Here is a 22,302-nt window from a genome sequence, read left to right on the forward strand (position 1 = left end):
TGGTTGTTTTTACCTGTTTGTGTGCTTACTATATGCATCTGCCTTCGGTACCTACAGAGGTCAGAATTGATCCCCTTGAGCTGGAGTTACAGGTGGTTGTTATCTACCACGGGGATGCTGGGAATCAAACTCAGGTCCTATGGATGAGCAGCCTGTCCTTTACCTGCTGAGCCAGTTTTCCCTTGTCCTGATTTAAAAATGTTGGCTCTGAGGACTTCAGGTTCCGATGCTTGTATGGCAAACACTGTACTGACTGGACACCCCCTTCCCCCACCCCTGCAGCCCCCCAGCACTGTTCTTGGAGTGGGCATCCTGAGGGCATGGCTTCTGGCTGGAAATCTTTGCCCTGTGATAGGTCTTCTTGCTTGGAGCTTCTCTGACACCCAAGGCCACTGGAGCTGCAGGAGCCATTTTTCCATCTGGGGAGCTGCCTTCCCCAAGGCCATATTCCCGAGGACCCACGGCCGAGCTCCAAGTCATTAAGTGGATTGAGCTCTCAAGCCTGATGCCAGTGAACACGGACAGCCTTGTAAGAGAGCTCTGAGCTGTTCCAACGCCAGGTCTGCAGCTCCATTTCCATTAGCAGCTCTTTCCTGGTGGCCACACCGCCTGGAGGAGCCTGACAGGGAAGGATTCTGCCTAAGGGCGCCAGCTGAAAATCTTTGGAACCCCATGTTTCCCACCAGTCACATGGCTCTCATGGTGCTAGCTCTCCCTTGGCAACTCAAACCAGATTTGAAAATAAAATGTCACTTTTAAAAAATGTCTACTGTCAGCACATGGAAAATTTGTTTTTCCTGTTGAACTTCACGAGATGACTAGAGGCGACTGAGAGAGTCTAGATGCGTGCCTCATGCGTGGGGAGCGGGTGTCAGTGCATGTGAATCAGCGAGTCACAGGGGGGGCATGTGAGAGAGTGGTGTGGCACCGCGCAGGTGGGGGGACAGCGTGTACAGTGGCGTCAGCCGTGGGGGTGCAGTGTCGGGGTATGGGAGTACTTGGGTGTGTGAGAGTCAAAGAAGGAGTTTGAATTCAGGTCTGAGGTGACTAGGGGTTCATTCCCAAGGCCTGACTGGTGCTGTTTGCATGAGTGTGTGAGTGTGAATACGCACTGTTCTCTAAGAGAGTGCCCAGAGAGATGGAGGCTGTGGAACGTGTGCGGGCATCTGAAATCCATGTGTGTGTGTGTGTGTGTGTGTGTGTGTGTGTTTGAAGATTGGTGCTGGTATATACTGTGACTATGTACCTGAGATTTAGTTTTGGTGTGCATGTGCCATGTCTCACTGTTCCCAGAGAGATGTGAACAAAGGTCTGTTCACCCCAGAGAGGGAACTGATGAGACCAGGGTAACTAAACTTCCACAGTCCAGCTTGCTGAAGCAGTGGATATATTAGGGTGGCTGACAAGCATATGCTGCATCTCTAAAAGCCACTCGAGCATGGGTGACAACTCATGAAAGCTGGAATCTGAAGCTAACTGCACTACTTGCAGGCAGCTCTGTTGGTTCAGACATCTCCTTTTTCCCAGCAGCTCTAACTGCTGAAATTATTTGGGGAGGGAGAGATAGATGTCCTTTCTGTTTTCTGTGATGAAACATGCTGACCAAAAGCAGTGTAAGTAAGTGTGATGGTTTGTATATGTTTGGCCCAGGGAGTGGCACTATTAGAAGGTGTGGTCCTGTTGGAGTAGGTGTGTCACTGTGGGCGTGGGCTTTAAGACCCTTATCCCAGATGAAAATGTTGAGCTCTCAGCTCCTCCTGCACCATACCTGCCTGGACGCTGCCATGCTCTCACCTTGGTAATAATGTACTGAACCTCTGAACCTGTAAGCCAGCCCCAGTTAAATGTTGTTCTTATAAAAGTTGCCTTGGTCATGGTGTCTGTTTACAGCAGTAAAACCCTAAGTAAGACAATGAACAAAGGGTTTTTTTGGCTCTTACTTCTAGATTACAGTCCATTATTGCATGAAATCAGGACCTTGAAGCAGAAACCATGAAAAATATGCTGTTTGGTGGTTGTCCAAGCTTAGCTGGCTTTCTTCTAGAGACTAAGACCAACAGTCCAGAGAATGGTGCTGTCCACAATGGAGTTGGGCCTTCTTACATCGATTAATAGTTGAGATGATCTCCCACAAACACGTTTACAGGTCAGCCTCATCTAAGTAACCTGTCAACTAAAATTTCCTTCTTGGGTGACCCTAGGCCATGTAAGGTTAAAAGTTAAAGGTGACTAGGGCTTATGAATCTGCTAAGTTTCAGGGACATCTTGAGACTTGCTGGTTGTTTCCTTGCTGAGTCTTCAGGAGCTTTCCTCCGGGATGGACTGTTTCAGCTCAGAGGAAATTTGATATATAACACTGTGTTATGGTTTGGCAGTGACATAGCTCTCCAAAAAGCTCACATGTCCAAGGCTGGGTTCCGAGTGCAGCAGTGTTCAGAACTGAGACTTTTTGGAGATGATCAAATTCTGAAGAGACTTCAGTTTCATGAACATATTAACCTAAGGATAGAGTCATAACCTGATGACATCATTGAAAAGGAGTGAGCCTTTAAGGGGTGGCAATTAGCTGCAGAAGTGCATCATTAGGAGATGGTTTTTGAAGGACCCACGAAATCCCTGGCCACTTTCTGCTTCTTCTCTGCTTCATGTCTACCATAGGGTGAGCCGCTTTGCTTCATCACTTTCCACCATGATGTTCTAGCTTATGACAGGGCCAGAAGCAATACACAGTGTATTACAAATTGATACCACTGAAGCTGTGAGTCAAAAATAAACCATTCCTGCTTATGTGGATCTCCCTAAGCATTTATCAGTGGTGAGACACGGGGCAAGCAGTGTCTTGTGCTGGTGTGTGTGTGTGTGTGTGTGTGTGTGTGATCACACACACTTTGTTTAATACTCTGAACTTGAGCAGCTTCTTCTCTGAACGGACTCCCTGTGGTCTCATCCTTTGGGACATTCCAGCCCAATCACTTAGTTATATCTCCAGTCCCCTTTTTAACCTAAAAAATATTTTTTTGTCATCACATATGTGTACACGCTGAACATGTATATATGTGTGATATGTGTGTGGAGGTGCTAGTGTGCCACAGAGCACATGTGGAGGTCAAAGGACAACTTTGTGGATTAGGTTCTTTCCCTCCACTGTTGTGTGCATTCTGAAGCTTGACCTCAAGTTGCAGGGCAAGCTCCCTCATCTGCTGAGTCATCTCATGACTTTCCCTTTTTAGTTTGAAACAGGCTGTCGCTCTGTAGCCCAAGCTGCCCTGAGCTCTCCAGCTCAGGCTGGCATTGAACTCACTCTGCAGCCTATACAAACCTTGAATTTACAGCTTACAGTCCTCCTGGCTCATCCTCTCGAGTAGCTGAGATTTCAGACGCGCTCCATTGAGCCCTGGCTAGGTTTCCTCTTTGGCTGAGGTGTAGGGATGGGTGTAGGGATGGAACCTAGGGTCTTACACATGCTGGGTGAGTATCCACCACTAAGCTCCATCCCTAATGCAAATACACATGTGAAGTGCTGGGCTTAGTTGCAAGGGGCCATCAAGTTGGTATCTGCTATTGTTCATTTTATATTGTTTCTGCTTAGGCAAAGCCTGAGGGTATGAATGGAAAAGTACCTAGAAAGATTAAAGTTGCTTCCAGAGGCACAGATCCGTTTGTTATATAATATTCTCTGGTGACATTGAGCCCTTATTAATAACTAAACATCTGTCAGTACTATAATTATATTCCTGGTGCCACGGTTGTGTCTACCATTGTCCTGTGTAAACATGGAAGGGCAGGTGTGAATTATTTAGGCAACTGACTTTGAGTAAATAACCACTCGATACTGTTTCCGGCAGTAAGTTTCTCTCAACTCCTTGCAGAGCCTCAATGTCTTCGCTGATGTCCCTTTGATGTACCCCCAAATCTCTGACCTCATCACCCTGGACCCCTGATGCGGCTGCCTGAGCAACCTGGAGATGGGAAGCCTGAGAATGAGACTAAGGGGGACCAAGAAACCCCCGAAAGGGGAGAAGAGCAACGGAGAAGCCCAGCCCCTGACTTCCCCACCTGGCAAGTCTCCCCCCAACCCCAAATCCCTGGATCTAGATTGCTTTGCAACTCCCAGGTAGGGGAGTGGGGGTGGGGTATGAAAGCCTCTGATGCCCCGGGTCTAGGGTAGAGAGGAGATTCTATAAAGAGTCCACCATGGGAGTGGGAGGTGGGGGGTTGTAGAAATAGGGGCTTACCAAAGGATGAGCTATCCAGAAGGAAGCAGAGTTTATGTGGATTCTGGAGGTGGTGGGTTTCCATGGACTCTGAGATGCACTCTCAAGGCAAGAGGGTGTGGTTGCAAACTCACTATCAGTAATGCCTTTGGGAGGGTGTGGGTTGTTATGAAACAGATGTAACTTGCAGAACACAGAGCAAGTGACAGCGTGGAGACAGAGCCTTTACATGGGTCATTGTAATTAATTCTCAAAATATTCTCATGAGGACTTTTTAAGTGTGTATGTGTGTGTGTGTGTGTACGCATACACATACACAGAGTACTGGATACTGAACCTAGGATCTTGTGTGTATTAGACCAGTGCTATATAGGTCCTTATTAGGGGATTTTGGGCAAGTGTTCTACACTTAGCCCTTCACTAGTGCTAAGACAAGTAAATGCTTTATCATTGAGCCACGCCTCCAGCCCCTCACTGGGGGATTCTAGGCAGGGGCTGTACCACTGAGCCACGCCCCCAGCCCCTCACTGGGGGATTCTAGGAAGGTGCATACCCCAAGTCTCTCACTGGGAGATTCTAGGCGGGTTCTTTACCACTGTACTAAATCCTAAGCCTTCTTTTTTTTTCTTACTTTAAGACATGGTTTCACTAAGTTGCTCAGGCTTGCCTTAAGCCCACTCAGTAGGCCAAATACTCCTTGAACTCAAAAAAAACAAACAAACAAACAAACAAACAAAAAAACACCCTCATGCTTCAGTCTCCCAAGTAGCTGGAGGCCTGCATCACCAGGCCAATCGGTGGGAGCGCATTTTTACAGGTGAAAAGGGTTAAAAAAAATACTGAGTAACTGGCTTGAGGTCACAAGATCAAAGGAGAACCCAGAATTCCTACCCAAGTCTCTCTGGGGCCAATCATGGTCTACTTCCCCTATTCCCCATCTCTTTCATCTTTTATCTACCCCTCCTCTTCCTCTTTCTCCTCCTCCTTTTTAAAACCCCCTTCTCTACTTCTTCCTTTTCCCCTCCTCCCCTCCTTCTCTGCCTCCCCTCTCCCTTTCCCCCCTCCCCTCTTCTTCCTCCCCTTCCCCACCCCCTCCCTTCCCTCCTTCCCCTCCTCCTCTCCCCTCCCCCTCCTCATCTCCCTTCTCTTCCCCTCTCCTCCCTCTCCTCTTCCTCCTCTCCCTCCTGTCTCCCAACTCCTGTTCTTCCTGGCCTCTCTCTGTATACAGAAGAGGTCCATTGAGGATGTGGGGATCTATATGTTATCCAGCCACAGGACTCCCTGAGTTTTGAACTTAATCTTTTTCTTTGCCCAGGAATCTACCCATGAATACTATGAAAACTCAAGACTTTTTTTGGATAGAGGAAGATTTTAGGTCTGTGTGATACTGGCCTTAAACATTACAGTGCAGTGAGTTCTTTACATTGGTCTGTTCTAAGGTTAACTCTCCAAGGCTCTTGGTAACGGAATCTCTTACTCTCTCCATCCTAGCTCATATTAGTGTTGGGAAGTATTTATGGTAGAGGACATGAACTTAAGCTTATGGGGGGGTGGGGATGGAAATATTTTAGGTGATGCAGTTCTTGAATTTTAGTGACATTTCCCCAGAGTTGTAGAAATGCAGAAGTGGAGGGCATAGGCACAGGACATTGTATGACTTTATCTAGATTCCAGAACCTTCTTCAAGATAACTCAGTTTTTGAGAAATCAAGGGCAGGAGCTGAAGAAACCCTTGGTCAAGAGCATCTTAGTAGAGCAAGCCTTCCCAAGGACTCTGAGCTTGAAGCTGGAAGTCTTTATAAGAGAGGGCTCAGAATGGCTGCTTGAGAAGTTTGGCTAAGTGTTTTAATTACTTTGGCTGTGGCTGTAGCTGTGACAAATATCCAACGAAGAATAACTTCAGGAAAGAATGACTACTTCAGCTTGTGATTTGGAGAGCTATGGCCCACCATAGTGGGAAAGACATATTGGTAGGAGTCTGGAGTGTCTTGTCATATGGTACTCATAGTTTGGAAGAAAGAAATATGAATGGTATTGTTATAGCACCTGTCCTTTTATTCAGTCTGGGACTTCAGTCTTTGGAATGGTTCAGTCCATAGATGATGTGGATTTTCCCACCTTAAATATGGTAAGTTTTGCTCACTACCCACCCCCTTTCCCTCTGGATTCCAGGCTGATATAAAACTCACAATCCCCCTGTCTCATTCTCTTGAGTGACGAAATTGCATCTGTATATCTCCAAGGCCAAATACTAAGTTGATATACTAAGGTTTAAGTTGCAGCCATTGGCAAGGGTGATCCCCTGGAGAGCTGGCTGTCCTGACTTGTAAGGGCAGTGGCTCCTAGGTTTGGAGGCTGGAAACCTGCTCATTCAATTCTGTCCTTGAGACCCGGAGGAGGATCCTAGGATGCCATTTTACTTTCATATGTGTTGCTGTGATAAAACACCCCAACAAGAACAACTTAGGGAAGAAGGGTTTATTTCAGCTCACAATCCTTGGTTAGGAGTTCATCAGTGTGGAGATGACAAAGAAGAACTTTAAATAGTCATCTTACATCCATAGCCAAGAGCAGAGAGGAATGAATATGAACATGGGTTCTCCACTCTTATGCCAGCCAGGACCTCTGCCTAGGAAATAGAGCTGCCCACAGTAGGCTAGCTCTTCCCCCAGCCACTAATGAAAATGATTCCCATAAGCATGCCCACAGCCCAACCTGAGCTAGACAGTCCCTCACTGAGACTCTCTTCCCAGGCGATGTTAGGTTGTGTCAAGTTGACAAAGCTAACTGTCAGGGAACTGGTCTTGACTGACTCCTGGGTGGTCAGTAATGCAGACCTTAAAAAAAAAACAAAAACAGTGGGGCAGATAGATGCGCAAATAGCTTAGACAAAGTACAGCTTAGCAAACAGCTCCACTTCTAGGGTGGTGCTGCCAGCCAATCTGAAGAAAGCTGTTCTCTCTGGGGAGAAGTGGATGTGTACTATTGATATATAAGCTAAAAATAACCAATCTTCCAAACAAAGTGTTTTTAGTTTTTTGAAATGAAAATGTGTAGACAAAGCAGGGATCTAGAATGTATGAGTCATTAAATTGCTGACTCTCAAAGCAATGGAGATTCAAAGGGCACTTGCTCTCTTTCTCTATTTCTCCCTCCCACCCCTGTTCTAAATAGCTTTGATAAAGAGTCTCTTCATAAACAGGTCCCACAGACTGCCCCATGTCCTTATGGTTTTACATAGCAAGAGGCTGAAGGAACTCAACTCCTTGCCTGGTTGCTAAGCTAGCCTTGGTTGCTAGGCTGATGTCAACAACTCTAGTTGTTTCTTGGGGGGCACCTTTATCTTTCCTCTTTGTGTCTCCCTTTCCTCCATCAATATAAGTCTATCATATTGATTCTTCCATATGAGCAGTCAATCATGCATTAATTCCCTCTGTTCTTGACTGTGAATTTAACACGACAGTGTAGGTCTCCATGATCCCTACACTGAGTGCCGCTCTCTCTCCCCCAATGCTTGGCTCAGTGGTACCGAACTCATCAGAACTAACAAGGATGCTGTGGCATGGAGCATCTCCAAGGAAGCTGTGTTCACCTGAGTGTGTGTAACACAAGGCACAGGAGCAAGATGAAGCATCTCTGGTTCATCTTGAATTGTAATAGAAGGACTAGGTCTGGACAATGGAGTTTTGGTGTGTGTGTGTGTGTGTGTGTGTGTGTGTGTGTGTGTGTGTGTAGGACAGAGGACAGTGTTAAGTGTCATTATTCAGGAGTTGTCTTCTTGTTTTTTGAGACCGAATCTCTCACTAGCCTGGAGCCTGATGATTAGGCTGGGCTGGCTGGCCAGGGAGTCCCAGAAATCTGCTTGTCTCCACCATCCCTGTACTGGAATTACAAGTGTATGTCACCAAACCTGGCTGTTTATGTGGTGCTGGGGATCAAACTCTGGTCCTCATGCTTGCAAGGCAAGCATTTTTACTGACTTTTTTTCATCCCCTAACCTCGTTTCTCTCTCTCTCTCTCTCTCTCTCTCTCTCTCTCTCTCTCTTTCTCTCCTTCCCCCCCCTCTCTCTCTCTTTCTCTCTCCCTCCCTCCCTCTCTCTCTCTCTCTCTCTCTGTCTGTCTGTCTGTCTCTCTCTCTGTATGTATGTATGTATGTATGTATGTATGTATGTATGTATGTATCTGGGTATTTATTTATTTGAGACGTGGTCTTGTGTATCCTATGTTGGCATCAAATTTGCTATGTGTTATGTAGTCAAGAATGACCTTGAACTTCTGATTCTTTTACCCCAACTCCCCCACCCCCAAGTCCACCACTGTGGAGGAAGTTACAGCAGTAGAGGGTTGATGCAGCCAACTAGTTATATTATCTACACAGCTGAGGGCAACAGCTTCCTGCTTGGCCAGTGGTCTCTACTTTTAAAAATATAGCTCATAAATAGGGAATATTGTTGCCCATAGTCAACGTGGGTCTTCTCACTTCAGGGAACCCAACTGAGAAAGTTCTCTACAGGTGTACCCATGGCTAACCTGATCCAGACAACCCTTCATTGACTCTCTCCTCCCAGGTGATAGCAGGTTGCATCAAGTTGACAGCAAAAGCTAATCATTACAGTCCCTATTTCCAACAAACAAACATAGCTGATATTTTCTGGTCACATGCATTTATTCATTAAGGCACCATTTAGATCTATGTGGATGTGTAGATTTACATGGATGGTGGAGAGGAAGAGGTGAATAACGGTTTCCCCGTCAGCTTATAAAGATCATGAGGGAAATGGGTTAAGTTTATGTATTAGGGTAAATCTAAGATCAGGCTGTGTCTGCAATCTCATCCAGAGACATATACCTGTGTGTGTGTGTTCACATCTTTACATGTATAGGAACATGTATGTTGTTTGGGTGTGCATGCATGTGACAACATGTTGCCCAAGGCTGCTGTCAGGAACCATCCGACATTGATGTGTAGGCGGGCTTTGAGGTCTCCTGGTGTTCAAGCTCTGGCCAGTGCAGAAAAGATGCTCCTCATGGCTGCTTGCAGAGGATAGTCTCCTTGTGTCTGCCATTGGATCAAGATGTAGAACTCTCAGCTCCTTCTCCAGCGCCATGTCTGCCTAAATGGTACGTTTCCTGCCTGTAAGTCAGCTCCTATTAAATGATGACCTTTTTAAGTGTTGCCTTGGTCATGGTGTCTCTTCATAGCAATGAAACCCTAACTAAGACATTTGGTGATTTAGTTAACCAAGTGCTCCTATTGGTGCCTTTCAATGCCACCTCTCTCATTCTCTTTTTCTTTCACGCCTCTGCTCTGCCACAAGCAGTAATGCAATGACCATCTTTGTAAGTCTATCCTTGTGAACTTACACATATATACTAAAGATAAATTTTCTAGAAGCAAAATATCTGGGACAAAAAAAAGTGTACCCTGGTGCTGTGGAGTTGGTGCAGTAAAGTGCTGGTCGTGTAAGCATGAGGACTTGAGTTAAATCTCCAACTCCTACCTAAGGCTTGGTGCTGTGGTACATGCCTGGAATCCCAGGGCTAGAGTTGTGGGGATGGGTTAATGGATTCCTGGACCTCATTAGCCAGGCTCCTTAGTGATCCCTGGATCCAGTGAGAGACAAAAACAACCACCACAATGATATATAAAATAATCATCACAAGGTAAGAAGGCTAACAAGATGGCTCAGTGGGTAAAATCACTTACTGCCAAGCTTGATGACCTGAGTTCAATCCTTGGGACTCCCATGGTAGGAAGAGAGAACTGACTTGTACAAGTTGATGTCTGACCTCCCTATTAGAGCCAGGATGAACTCACACACACAAGAGACAAATAAATGTCATTTAAAATTAAAAAGAAAGCTGGGCAGTGATGGCACATGCCTTTAGTCCCAGCACTTGGGAGGCAGAGACAGGCAGATTTCTGAGTTCAACACCAGCCTGGTCTATAGATGGAGTTCCAGGACAGCCAGGGCTACACAGAGAAACCCTGTCTCAAAAAAAAAAAGTGAATAAATAAATAAATAAGTAAATAAAAAGAATCAAATAAGGTGGATGGCACCTGTGAAATGACAACTGTGGTTGAGGTCTGCCCTCTACCCGCATGTGCACATGAGCGTGCTCACCCCCACATATGTGTGCATCCACACATGTGAATGTGCATACTACTGGCATCAACACACACACATGCACAAAGACACACACATAAACACACATGTAGACACATGCACACAAACATACAGAGACACACATATACACACAGACACACAAACCCACCCCTACACACACAGACACATGCACAGACACAGAGATAGACATATATACACAGACACACAGACACAGACAGACAGACAGACACACACACACATATACACACACCCCTTCTTCTGCTGCTAACTTTGCCAAATTGCTCTCCAGAGCAGTTGCACTGGCTCATCAAAGGATAGGGCTTTTGAGGACAGGGGACACAGAAGTGGAAAGGCAAGAGACTAGAGAGAGGAAGTACTTGAATTTGCTTGTTAATGGAGTTGATCTTGGAGGAAATGATCATGAGCACTCAGGGTCAAGAGCATCGTCCTCTGGGAAGGTCAGAACTGCAGGTGCAGCCAAAGCATGTCTCCTCAACTCCACAGAACCCGTGACAGCTGAGCTAGACAAAAAGTAAAAATTATCCTTTTACCATACCCCGAATTCTTTGACCTGGGATCACCAAAGTCTTTCTTTTACCCCTGGTCCACTTTTTAGATTTATTTTTATTTTTGAGTGATGCATATTTGTGGGTATGTCCATATGAGGGTAGGTACCCATGGAGGTTAGAAGAGAACACTCGAGCTGAAGTTATAGGTGCTTGTGGACTGTGGTATGTTGGGAACTGAACTTGGGTCCTCTGTGAGAGCAGTAAGTTCTCTTAACAGCTGAGGCAATGCATTAAAAAGGTTTTTGATCCATTCTTTAATTATTCCACACATGTATTAATCATGCTGATCACTTTGACCTCTACTTCTTCAGCTCTTCCCTTGCCCCAACAACCCTGCCACCCTCTTTTCTATATCATGTCCTCTTTCATAGCCCGCTGAGTCTATTCAATGCTGTTCTTATGTGCATGGGTGTGGGGTCATCCACTTAAACATGAACATCTTAGCGGGTGTTTCCCGGAAGAAAACAGACCCATGCCACTCTGGCATCCTGCAACTGCCGAAACTCTTCAGAGGTAGGCTCTAAGAACCTATGCTGCTAAGCTGATTGGCTTGGTCTACTGTAGGCCTAAGAAGGCAGTCATAGCTGCTGTGCATTCCTGTGTACAATAGTCTCAGGTGCTTAGAAGATGGTTTTGCAGTAATCTGCCCCGACCTTTGGCTCTTACATCCCCCTAAAGGAAACTCAGTTTCCACCTCATGATTCTCTTGTCTAACTTCAGGCTTTTACCACCACTATATGACATAAGAGTTGGGTGGATTCCTTTGAATAGCATGGAATGTGTGTTTTTGTTTTTGCCCTAACTGAACATGGGTTAGTAGCATCTCAAGCCTCATGGCTTCAGTTCAAGTCCATATCTGGGACTCTGCGGGGTCACTGTCCATTCTCAATACGTATTGATGATCAAGTCAACCTCCTTTAGGGTTGGCGAAGGCAGGAGGGTACTGTGTGTGTATGTGTGTGAGAGAGAGAGAGAGAGAGAGAAAGAGACAGAGAGACAGACAGAGAGAGAGACAGACAGAGACAGAGAGAGAGAGAGCAAGAGAGAGAGAGAGAGATTGACTTTACCAGACCTGGGACTAGCTGGAGAGTTTCAATGTAGGGAAAGTTACAATGTACCAAGAAATCTCAGCAAGCTGACTATGCTGGGTATCACACACCTGAAAGCCTCTGAAGGTGGAGACAGGAAGATCAGGAGTTCAAGGTAACTCTTAGGTACATAGCAAGTTTGAGGCCATCCTGGGCTACATGAGACCCAGTCTTAAGAAAACAAAAGTAAAACAAAGCAAAAGAAATCTTGTTAGAATTAGAAAAAGAAAGTATTTTAAAGGCTCTTTTAATGTATGGGTTTCTTTGTCAAGTCTAGCGAGGCCTGTGAATTATGTTTTCTAAAGGCAGAGTAGAACATTTAAGGTAACAGTGAAGAAAATCAATTATAGTCTAGTGCTGTCTTAAAGCATTAAACAAGTGGGTGGCACAATAGGGCCTGTGAAGTCTTCAGTGGTGCATTAACTAATAAGATGGAGTGGGCATGGGGATGGTCGCACATGCAAGGAGCTGTAGAGCTAAGGGTAAACAGTATTTAAAAATAACTCATGACTGTAAGACAATGGGATAATAGTAATAGCAACAACATAGGCGTGACCACCAGTCAGTCTTTCCTCCCCTCCTTCCCTCCCTCCCTCCCTTCCTCCTTCCCTCCCTCTCTCATTCTTCTTTCTTCCACCCTCTCCCCCTCCCTCCTTCCTCCTCTTTCCTCTTTATCCTTCAGTCCTTCATTCCATTGATCTTTCCTTTCTTCCTTCAGTCCTTTCTCTTCTTCTCTCCCTCCCTCCTCTCCTCTAGATCTCTCCTGTTTTGAGACTCTGTCTATGCCTCAGACTTACCATCTTCCTGCTTCAGTAATTGACAGCTGGTGTTACAGGTGTATGCTGCCCCACTATCTGATGAGCATCTTGGTCACATTCACCCTTCTTTAGGAAATGTGACCCACAGGAATGGTCTCCCTCTGACTCCCTCTGACATCCAAAGAATTCAACAACCTCCCCAACAGTAGACCAGAGTAATGGTATTTTAGTAAGTGTTAAATTGGATGCTAATTTTTCTACTTATGTAGTTTGGTTTTCTGAGACAGGCTATGTAGCTGAGGATAACTTTGAACTCTTGGTCCTTCTACCTCCAACTCTTGAGGGCTAGGATTATAGGCCAGCATTTTACCTGGTTCAAAGTCTCCTTTTTAATTGATTTAGTCAAGCATTTCTTAGGCTAAAATTTGACTTCTTAGAGACACACAAGACTTAACAGCCAAGATTTGTGGGCAAAAGTAACATATATATTGTACCAAGATTGGGACAACTCTGGTCTTTGGATTGTTTTTTACTGGCACGAAGGGGAACATCTACAGCTACGTTTAATTTTGATGTACCACAGCTATCTTAGCCTCTTTTTACACATTCCTGGCCTGGTTTGTTTGTTTTTCTGGTATATGTTTTGCACGTGTACTCTCATGCATGAGTGTGCCTGTATTCAAGCATCTGTGATGGTAGAGGTCAGCCTGAGGTGCCTTCTACCTTGCTTAATTTGAGACAGGGTCTCTCACTGTCTTAGAACTCATCAGGTATGTGAACTGGCTGTCTGCCAAGTCCCAGAGATACCCTTCCCTCCATCTCCCTATAAAGAAGATTACAAGCGTGCACCATCAAGCCGACATTTTGAAAATGTCGGTTGCAGTGATCAAACTCAGGTCCCCATAATTCATGGCAAACATGTTACTGACCAAGCCATCTCCCCAGACCCTTGTCCTGGTTTCTTTGGTTAGAGAATGGGATCAGAAGCCAAGATCTGAGTGCTAGATATGCTTGTAGCTATGGGACAATGATAACTTCTAGGCCCTCTCAGCTAATAGGGCCAAGAATGTATACCAAGCCCCACATACATCCAATCCACACCGATTTGTACATATAGTTATCCTGACTTAAACCTTGATCTATGTTGTTTCCTAGTCCAGTACTACATGGATCATTCTAGATCCCTCTCTTTCTGCTGAACTATAGACTCCTACTCCAATGCAAAGCAATTTGGCTCTGGCCATCGACCAGCCATTTACTTAATGAGGCCCAATATATCCACAACGTCTGGAGAATCATGACATCATTGGCCCACAGGAGCTGACTTCATCATCTGCGCGTGTCAACTGTGATGCTCATGCCCAGCATTCACTGCATTTAGGTTTACACAGTGGCTCTGTTTCCAAAGCTATTTGAGTTTCACTTTCTTCCTTCCTTCTTCAGTGAGGTCATTTTATATGCCTGCAGTACAAATGAACTTGTTTCTCTTTGGATCCCATCCTAGGATTTGTTTGAGTTCTTAAATGCTTCTGTGGGGTATTGTCTCATGTAGCCCAGGCTGGCCTCAGCCTTTGTAGCTGAGGATGAACTCGAACCAATGATCTTCCTGCCTCTAGAATTACAGGCTTGCATCACCATGCCTCACAGCCTTAAATTATCAAAGGATATTTGATCACGCTGTGAGCCCCAAGATTGTGTTATTTATTGGGAAAACCTTTTTTAGGTTGTGATGTGGCTCAGCCTTAGGACACATTTTTAATCCAAGAATTTTCTGCCTGAATACTGTAAACAGGATTAAATAAAGTCAATCATAGGTTCAAGAGGTAGAGCAAGCAAGCAGTTGACAGGAAGGAAACAGGATTATTAAGAAAAACAGAGTAAGAGGGAGTTGGAAGGACAGATAGGAGATGCACAGAAAGTAGAAGGGAGGGACATTCGGTTTGAAGGAGTTTTTGCTGTTGTTGTTGTTTTTGTTTTTACGAGATGGTATGAGAGAGGGTCATTCCTGATGGGGTATCAGCTGAGGAGGAAGGTCAGCCGGGTGCTTTCTTTGCCTGTTTGAGCTAGCAGGCTTTCACCCCAGCCTCTGGTTCCCGAGTCTTCAAAGGTAAAATCGAATGATTGAGAGTTAGCTTTAAAAAACATTACTTACCTTTTAATTAATCAATTAATTAATTTAAAATTGGCACTTATTCAAGTAAACATGGGTGCTGTTTGGTGAGTTTTCAGAAATGCATATTGTTATGAACCCACAGTTACAGTAGTATAGAGTATGCTTTCTCTGTCCTGAAAAAGGACCAATGCTTTGTCTCCTCTCTCTCTCTCTCTCTCTCTCTCTCTCTCTTTCTCTCTCTCTCTCTCGTTTTGCATTTTCCGTGGGATCACTATAGTACATAGCCTTTACAGACCGGTTGTTTAAATACTTGCCTTATTTTAATTAAGAGAATGTACATGTGAGTGATCACAGAAGCCAGAAGAGGGCATTGAATCTCTTGGACCAAAGTTACGGGTGGTTGAGCCATCCAGCATGGCTGCCAGGAACCGACCCAGGTCGTCTAAAGAACAGGAAGTGCTCTTAACAGCGGAACCATCTCTCCAGCCTTAGACTATTTTCGTTCACTTGAGTACACAGGCATTTGTGATCCATGGATGCCTTTTGTGTCTTGTCTTTGTACATGTATCTCTGTGTGTACATTTAGTGTTTTCATATGTGAATGTGGTTTGTGTAGTATGCACACATGTTGGGGAGTGCATGTGTCCATTCGTACACGTCTGGAAGCCAGAAGGAAGCATCGAGTATCTTCTGTCAGTCTCAATCTATTCCATAGAGACAACATTTCTTACTGATCCTGGAGCTAGGTTACCTGGCTTAGCCTCCCATCTCTGCCTCCTACAGTGCTGGGGTTATAGGTACAAATGACACCCTGGCTTTTCCTGTCCTGGGAGTCTGTGCTCCAGTCCTTACTCTTGTGCAGCAAGCACTTCAATTTGATGAGCCATCTCTTTGGCTCATGTCATGACTTTCTGGTTCTCTATGTCTTTTCCTAGCCTTTGAGACATCTATACAGTATAGTTTGATCCTATATTTCCACCTCCTTCCTCCAACTCTTCTCAGATCTTACCCATCCTTCCCTGCTCATCCAAGCTTGTTCCTCTTTAATTTTTTTTCTCCTCATTCATTTTTGTCCTTGGCTCACATTACAATTTATACCTGCACGACAGTTTGCTTATTGCTTGTCTCTCTGTCTCATCCCTCTATAATTTTGGATGTGTGCCAAGGTAGGTTCTGGGGTTCAAACTCAGGTTGTCAAGTTTGCAAGGCTCCCCCAGTTATAGTGATGAAAGAGTCTTTGCATACTTCTCTGGTCACACCCAAGTTGTAATTATGCATTAGGAACTGGAATTAATGTTTAAACAAGCAAACAGCAGGACAAGCGGCTGTATCTCCCCTACCCCCCACCTAGCTGTTTTACACCTACCCCCTCAAAAGTGACACTATACATGTGGGAGAAAGCTGTGACAATAACATTGTTTGTTTTCTTTCCTGATCTCACGGGTAAGAACACTTTTTCCATTTTGAAAAGATTTTTATGTGTATATACATGTCAGTGGGTATGTGCGTAGGTGCCTACAGAGGCCAGGAGAGGGCATTGGATCCCCTGGAATTGGAGTTACAGATGACTTGAGAGTTGCCCTATATAGGTGCTGGGAACTAAACTTGGGTCCTCTGTAAGAATAGCAAGTGCTCTTAATCACTGAGCCATCTCTCCAGGCCCAGGAACAAATTTCAGAACAAGTTTTTCTTTTCTTTAGTGTAAACTATCCCATTCTAATCTTTCCAGAACAGTGCTTGTGATGGTTAACTTTCATTGTTAACTTGACTGGACTTAGAACCACCTGAGAGACACACCACTGCATGTGTCAGGGAGGGTGTTTCCAGAGAGGTTTAACTGTGAAGGAAATGTGAGCCCTGAATGTGGGCAGCGCCAGCTCCTGGGCTAGAATATAAGACTGAATAGGAAGGGTGTAGTGCTTTGAATAAGAATGGCCCCATTATAGAGGTGAATGCTTAGTCACAAAGGAACTGGAACTATTTGAAAGGATCAGGAGAATTTGAAGGAAACATATTGTATCAGTCTTTCTCTCTCTCTCTGTCTCTGTCTCTGTCTCTGTCTCTGTCTCTCTCTCTCTCTCTTTCTCTCTATCACACACACACACACATACACACACACACACACACACACACACACAATGTAACTCTCAGATATTGTTCTAACACCTACCTGCATGCTGCCAGGCCCCCCTCCCAAAGATGATGAACTAAAGCTCTGAAACTATAAGCAGGCCCCACAATTAAATGCTTTCTTGTATAAGTCTTGCCTTGGTCATAGTTTCTTTTCAGAACAATAGAACAATTATTAAGACAAAGCGGAAGGGTTCTGAGCACTGGAAATCCCTTTTCTTGGAGGTGAACAAGCAGCCTTCACACTCCTATGGCCACTAAGGCTCACAACTAGTTGTAAATATAAGCCCAAGGAATTGGCCACTCTCTTCTGGCTGGGTACCAGGGTCGCTCATGGTGCAGAGACATACTTACAGGCAAAACACTCATACACATAAATTTTTAAAAAGAGGGAATAGCAAATAGCAAGTGTTTTGGGCAGAGTGGAGCTATTGGAACTGTATTAAAATTTAAGTTTAGTAACAAAATTAAAATGTTAACTTTCATTGTTAACTTGATTGCATTTAGAACCACCCAGAAGACACACCTCTAGATGTGCCTGTGAGGGTGTCTCTAGAGAGTTTTATCTAAGAAGGAAAGGAACCCTGAATGTGGGTAGTACTGGCTATTCTGGGAGGGGGATATGAAATGTTCCAGTTGCTTTATGTAACAATTTTGCAAATTTTCACACAGTCAAACGTGTATCTGTTTTATCTCATGCTTTCCATTTCTAGTTAACTAATTTAAAAGCTAGATATTTAAACAGCTGAATGTATGTTCATACAAAGACTCTACCATGACTATTAATTGTAACTTTATTTGAGTAATTAAATTTAAATCATTAATATAACACACTGAAGACTCAATGACTCTCTGTTTCTCCTCTCAGTAAGGAAAGTCCTGAGAAAAGCAACTTTAGGAAGGAATTAAAAAAATCCTTTAAAACACTTATTTATACACTTTATTTATTTGTATCAGGGAGGCACACTGCCACAGCACACAGACAGATGAAGACAGATGAGAGCTGGCTGGAGTCAGTTCCCTTCTTGTACCATGTGGGTTCCAGGAATGGAACTCAGGTGGACAAGGTTGGTGGCAAACACCTTTACCTGCTAAGCCATCTTGATGGCTCCTAAATGTTTTTGTTTAATTTTAACATATATGTTAATAATATATAACAACAGGTCTCACTGCATTTTCATACATGTATATACTGTGTTTTGATCATATTTGCTCCATTGCCCTCTCTTGTTCCTCTCCCACGGGGCTGGTCTCCCTCTTCTCCCAGCTATCCATCTCATACTTCTGCTTTCACATCTTTGTGAAGGATTTACTTCAATTCAGACTTCCAGAGGTTTCAGCCCTTATGGGCCTGTGATGAGGAGGAGCATCATGGTGGCAAGGGCAGTGGGAGAGGCTGCGAACCTCACGGTGGACTGGAAATTGCAGGAGGGAAGGAGGGAGGGAGGGAGACACGTCACACACACACACACACACACACACACACACACACACACACACACACGGAGGGAGACACACACATGTGTGGAGGGAGACACACACACACACCACACACACACACACATGGAAGAAGGGAGGGAGGGAGACACACACACACGTGGAGGGAGAGACACACACACACGTGTGGAGGGAGACACACACACATGTGGAGGGAGACACACACACATACGTGTGGAGGGAGACACACACGTGTGGAGGGAGACACACACACACACACACACACACACGTGGAGGGAGACACACACACACACATACACACGTGTGGAGGACTTGTCCCCAGTAACTCTTTTCAGCTAAGCTTTACCTCTGGAAGTTTCCAGAACTTTCTAGGATTATACCTCTCTCTTTACCTCTGTAACTGTACAGAGATAAAGAATAAGGAAACTAGAGTGGCAGATGTGGCTCACTTGGTAGAATGCCTGCCCCGAGACATAGCATCCCGTAATCCCATCAATGAGAAAGTGGAGGCAGGAGGATTGTAAATTCAAGGTCATCTTTGACTACATAGGCAGTAGGAGGCCAGTCTGGGATAGATAAAACCTTGTTCCTTATATTCCCCAAAGAAGCTAAATAATGGGTTAGGGTTGTAGCTTAGTGTTTGATCACCAGCATTGGGGGGGGGGCAGATGAACATGGACATAAAAAAATCTATGTCCCTCAAATTCTAACTATCATGATTGAGACGATTAGGAAGGTGAAAGGAAGGAATGCGATATGGGTATATGCACAAACAAAAGCTTAGCAAATTAGGAGCTGGGGCTCAGTTGGTAGAGTGTTTACTAGCATGCATGACGCTCCATCACCAGCACTGCATAAACCAGGGTGATGCATAGCTATATTCCCAACATTTGGGAGGTGGAAGCTGGAAAATCAGAATCTCAAAATCATCCATCACATGTGTTTGTCTCTGTGTGCTTATACATATGTTTGTATATGTGTGTTTGTACATATGTGCACATGTATGTGTGTATTTGTATGTATGTGTGTATATGTGTATGTTTGTATGTGTATGTATGTGTGTTTGTTTGTATGTATTTGTGTATATGTGTGTATGTATATGTATGTACGTGCTTGTATGCATGTGTCTGTGCATATGTGTGTATGTATGTGTTTGTACATGAGTGTGTATTTGTGTGTATGTATGCATATGTGTGTGTGTTTGTATGTATGTGTGTATTTGTGTGTATGTATGCATATGTGTGTGTGTTTGTATGTATGTGTGTATTTGTGTATCTGTGCATGTTTGTGTATATATGTATGTGTGTGTATGTATGTATGCATTTAGTTTGAAGCAGTCTAGATAGAACTCTACATGCAGTTTGTTGTATTTCAATAATCCTCTAATAAATTTGTTTCTTAAAATGAATTTTGGGATTAGCTTCAGCAATAACAGAATCAACAGGAATTGCCCAGCACGTTAGCCTTTGGATAGATGCTGTTTTTCACTTTTTCTTTTTTTATAAACTCGAGTTCACTTAACAGTCTTTTGGGAGAAAAATCTATGTATAGCTTTCTGACTAGCTCCCTGTGATCCAATAAGCTTTCCAGTGCTTATTTTTATTAGTTAATTGTCCCACTTCCTTACTTTTATTTATTTTCTAACTTTTTAAAAAAGATTTATTTATTTTTATGTGTATGAGTACACTGTAGCTGTATAGATGGCTGTGAGCCATCATGTGGTTGCTGGGAATTGAACTCAGGACAGCCCTGCTTGCTCAGGCCCCACTTGCTCCTAAGCGCTTGCTCCTGCCCGCTTGCTCGACCCAGCTCTCTCTGGCATAATTCACTGTAGCTGTCTTCAGACGCACCAGAGGAGGGCGTCAGATGTCATTACAGGTGGTTGTGAGCCACCATGTGGTTGCTGGAATCCGAACTCAGGACCTTCGGAAGAGCAGTCAGTGCTTTTGCTCACTGAGCCATCTCGACAGCCCATTTTCTAACTTTTTAAAGAGAGATTTGTTTCATTTTATTTTATGTGTATGTATCTAAGTGTATGTGTATACATGCAGGCAGTGCCCATGGAGAAGTGGAGAGGGCATTAGGTCCCTGGAAGTTACAGGTGGTTGTGAACTACCCCACAAGGAGGTAGGTACTGGGAACTGGTGCTCATGTCTGTAGAACCACTTCTCCAGCCTGAGATTTCTTTCATTCATTTTTTTTTTTTTGAGTCAGGGTTTCTCCATGTAGCCCTGGCTGTCCTGCAACTCACTCTGTAGACCAGGCTGGCCTCAAACTCAGAAATCCTCCTGCCTCTGCCTCCCAAGTGCTGGGATTAAAGCATGTGGCACCACTGCCCGGATTTCTTTTATTCTTAAGTGCATTTATATAACAAGGTTTAGTAATTTCCACCCCCATTCCTCTCTATCCTCCTGTGGTAGTATAAATAGGTTTGGCCCCCATAGATTCATGTGTTTGAATGCTTGACCCATAGGGTCCCACTATTGGGAGGTGTGGTCTTGTTGGCTTTGAGGTTATATATGCCCAAGCTACACCCAGTCACACAGTCTCCTTTTACTGCCTATGGATCAAGATGTAGAACTCTGGACTCCTCCAGCACCAAGTCTGCCTGAAAGTTGACATACTTCCCACCATGAAGATAATGGACTGAACCTCTGAATCTGTAAGCCAGCCCCAATTAAGTGTTTTTCTTTGTAAGAGTTGCCGTGGTCATGGTGTCTCTTCATAGCAATGGAAGCCTAAGACAGTTCTTCCTCTCTCTCCCATTAGAATCCTCCCTGCTTTCATATTTTCTTTTTCCATTGAGGTTAGAATGACTTGCTTGAGGGTGGTGGCAGTGGGGTCTATTTATCAATGGCTTTGAGAAAAATGACACTTCTTCCCCCAACAACCATTAACTGCGATAATCCCTTGGTGGAGACGTGGGCTCCAATGAGCTCCTCTCCCATCTTTGATGAAATGCTGATGGTACTTTGTGCAGATAACCACGGCTGCAGTGGTTCATGAGCACAATGGCTATCTATGTTGCTTCCAGAAGACGTCTTTTTGCCGTGCATCTCCCCATCTTCTGGCTTCAGTAAGAAGCTTCTCTGATGAAGGCTAAGAACAGTAGGCTCTTTGAATAAGAATGACCCCCATGAGCTCATATATTTGAATGCTTAGTCATCAGGGAGTGGGACTGTTTGAAAAGATTAGAAAGATTAGGAGGTATGCCTTGATGGAGTAGGTGTGGCCTACTGCAGGAAGTATGTCACTGTCACTGTGGGGCAGGCTCTGTGGTCTCACATGCTCAAGCTCGACCTAGGGTGCCTTTCACTTCTGCTGCCCCATCAAGATGTAGAACTCTCAGCTTCTTTTCCAGCACCATGTCTACCTGCATGCTGTCATGTTTCCTGCTATGATGATAACGGATTGAACCTCTGAAAGTGTAAGGCAGCCCCAATTAAGCATTTTCCTTCTGTGAGTGTTGCCATGGTCATGGTGTCTCGTCACAGAAAACAGAACAATAAGAGAGCCACTCCTCACCAACTGAGGCTGCAGGACTGTACTGACTCCTGGTGACAGAGGCTACCTTGGTCTGTTTTTAAGTTTGTTACATATAAACATGAAGGTGAATTTGTCTTCATCATTCTTCTCTCATGTAATTTGTAAAGATCTACCCCTGCTCCGTGTTTACAGGCTGTTCACTACAGATGTGTCATGTTCTCAGTCCGTGTCATAATTTATCTATCCCGGCATCTGGGTAGTTTGCAGTTAGAAACTATTCTCAATAGCACTGCTGAAAATAGTCTAGGATGAATATTTTTGTGAACATTTGAATGCCTTATTTATTAACTATTTTCCT

The 22,302-nt window shown here is 44.4% G+C and overlaps 1 protein-coding gene across 1 annotated transcript in view; it reads left to right on the top strand.

The window, feature by feature from the left end:
• Positions 1-22,302, top strand: part of Caln1 (calneuron 1) — a 485,154-nt gene that overhangs the window by 41,837 nt on the left and 421,015 nt on the right. The window contains exon 2 of the mRNA XM_031338124.1: positions 3,870-4,059. Coding sequence (XP_031193984.1) covers positions 3,941-4,059 — 119 coding nt within the window. The 5' untranslated portion in view covers positions 3,870-3,940. The remainder of the gene's footprint in view (positions 1-3,869; positions 4,060-22,302) is intronic.

Source organism: Mastomys coucha, unplaced genomic scaffold (genome assembly GCF_008632895.1).
Source record: "Mastomys coucha isolate ucsf_1 unplaced genomic scaffold, UCSF_Mcou_1 pScaffold22, whole genome shotgun sequence".
NCBI classification, from domain to species: domain Eukaryota; kingdom Metazoa; phylum Chordata; class Mammalia; order Rodentia; family Muridae; genus Mastomys; species Mastomys coucha.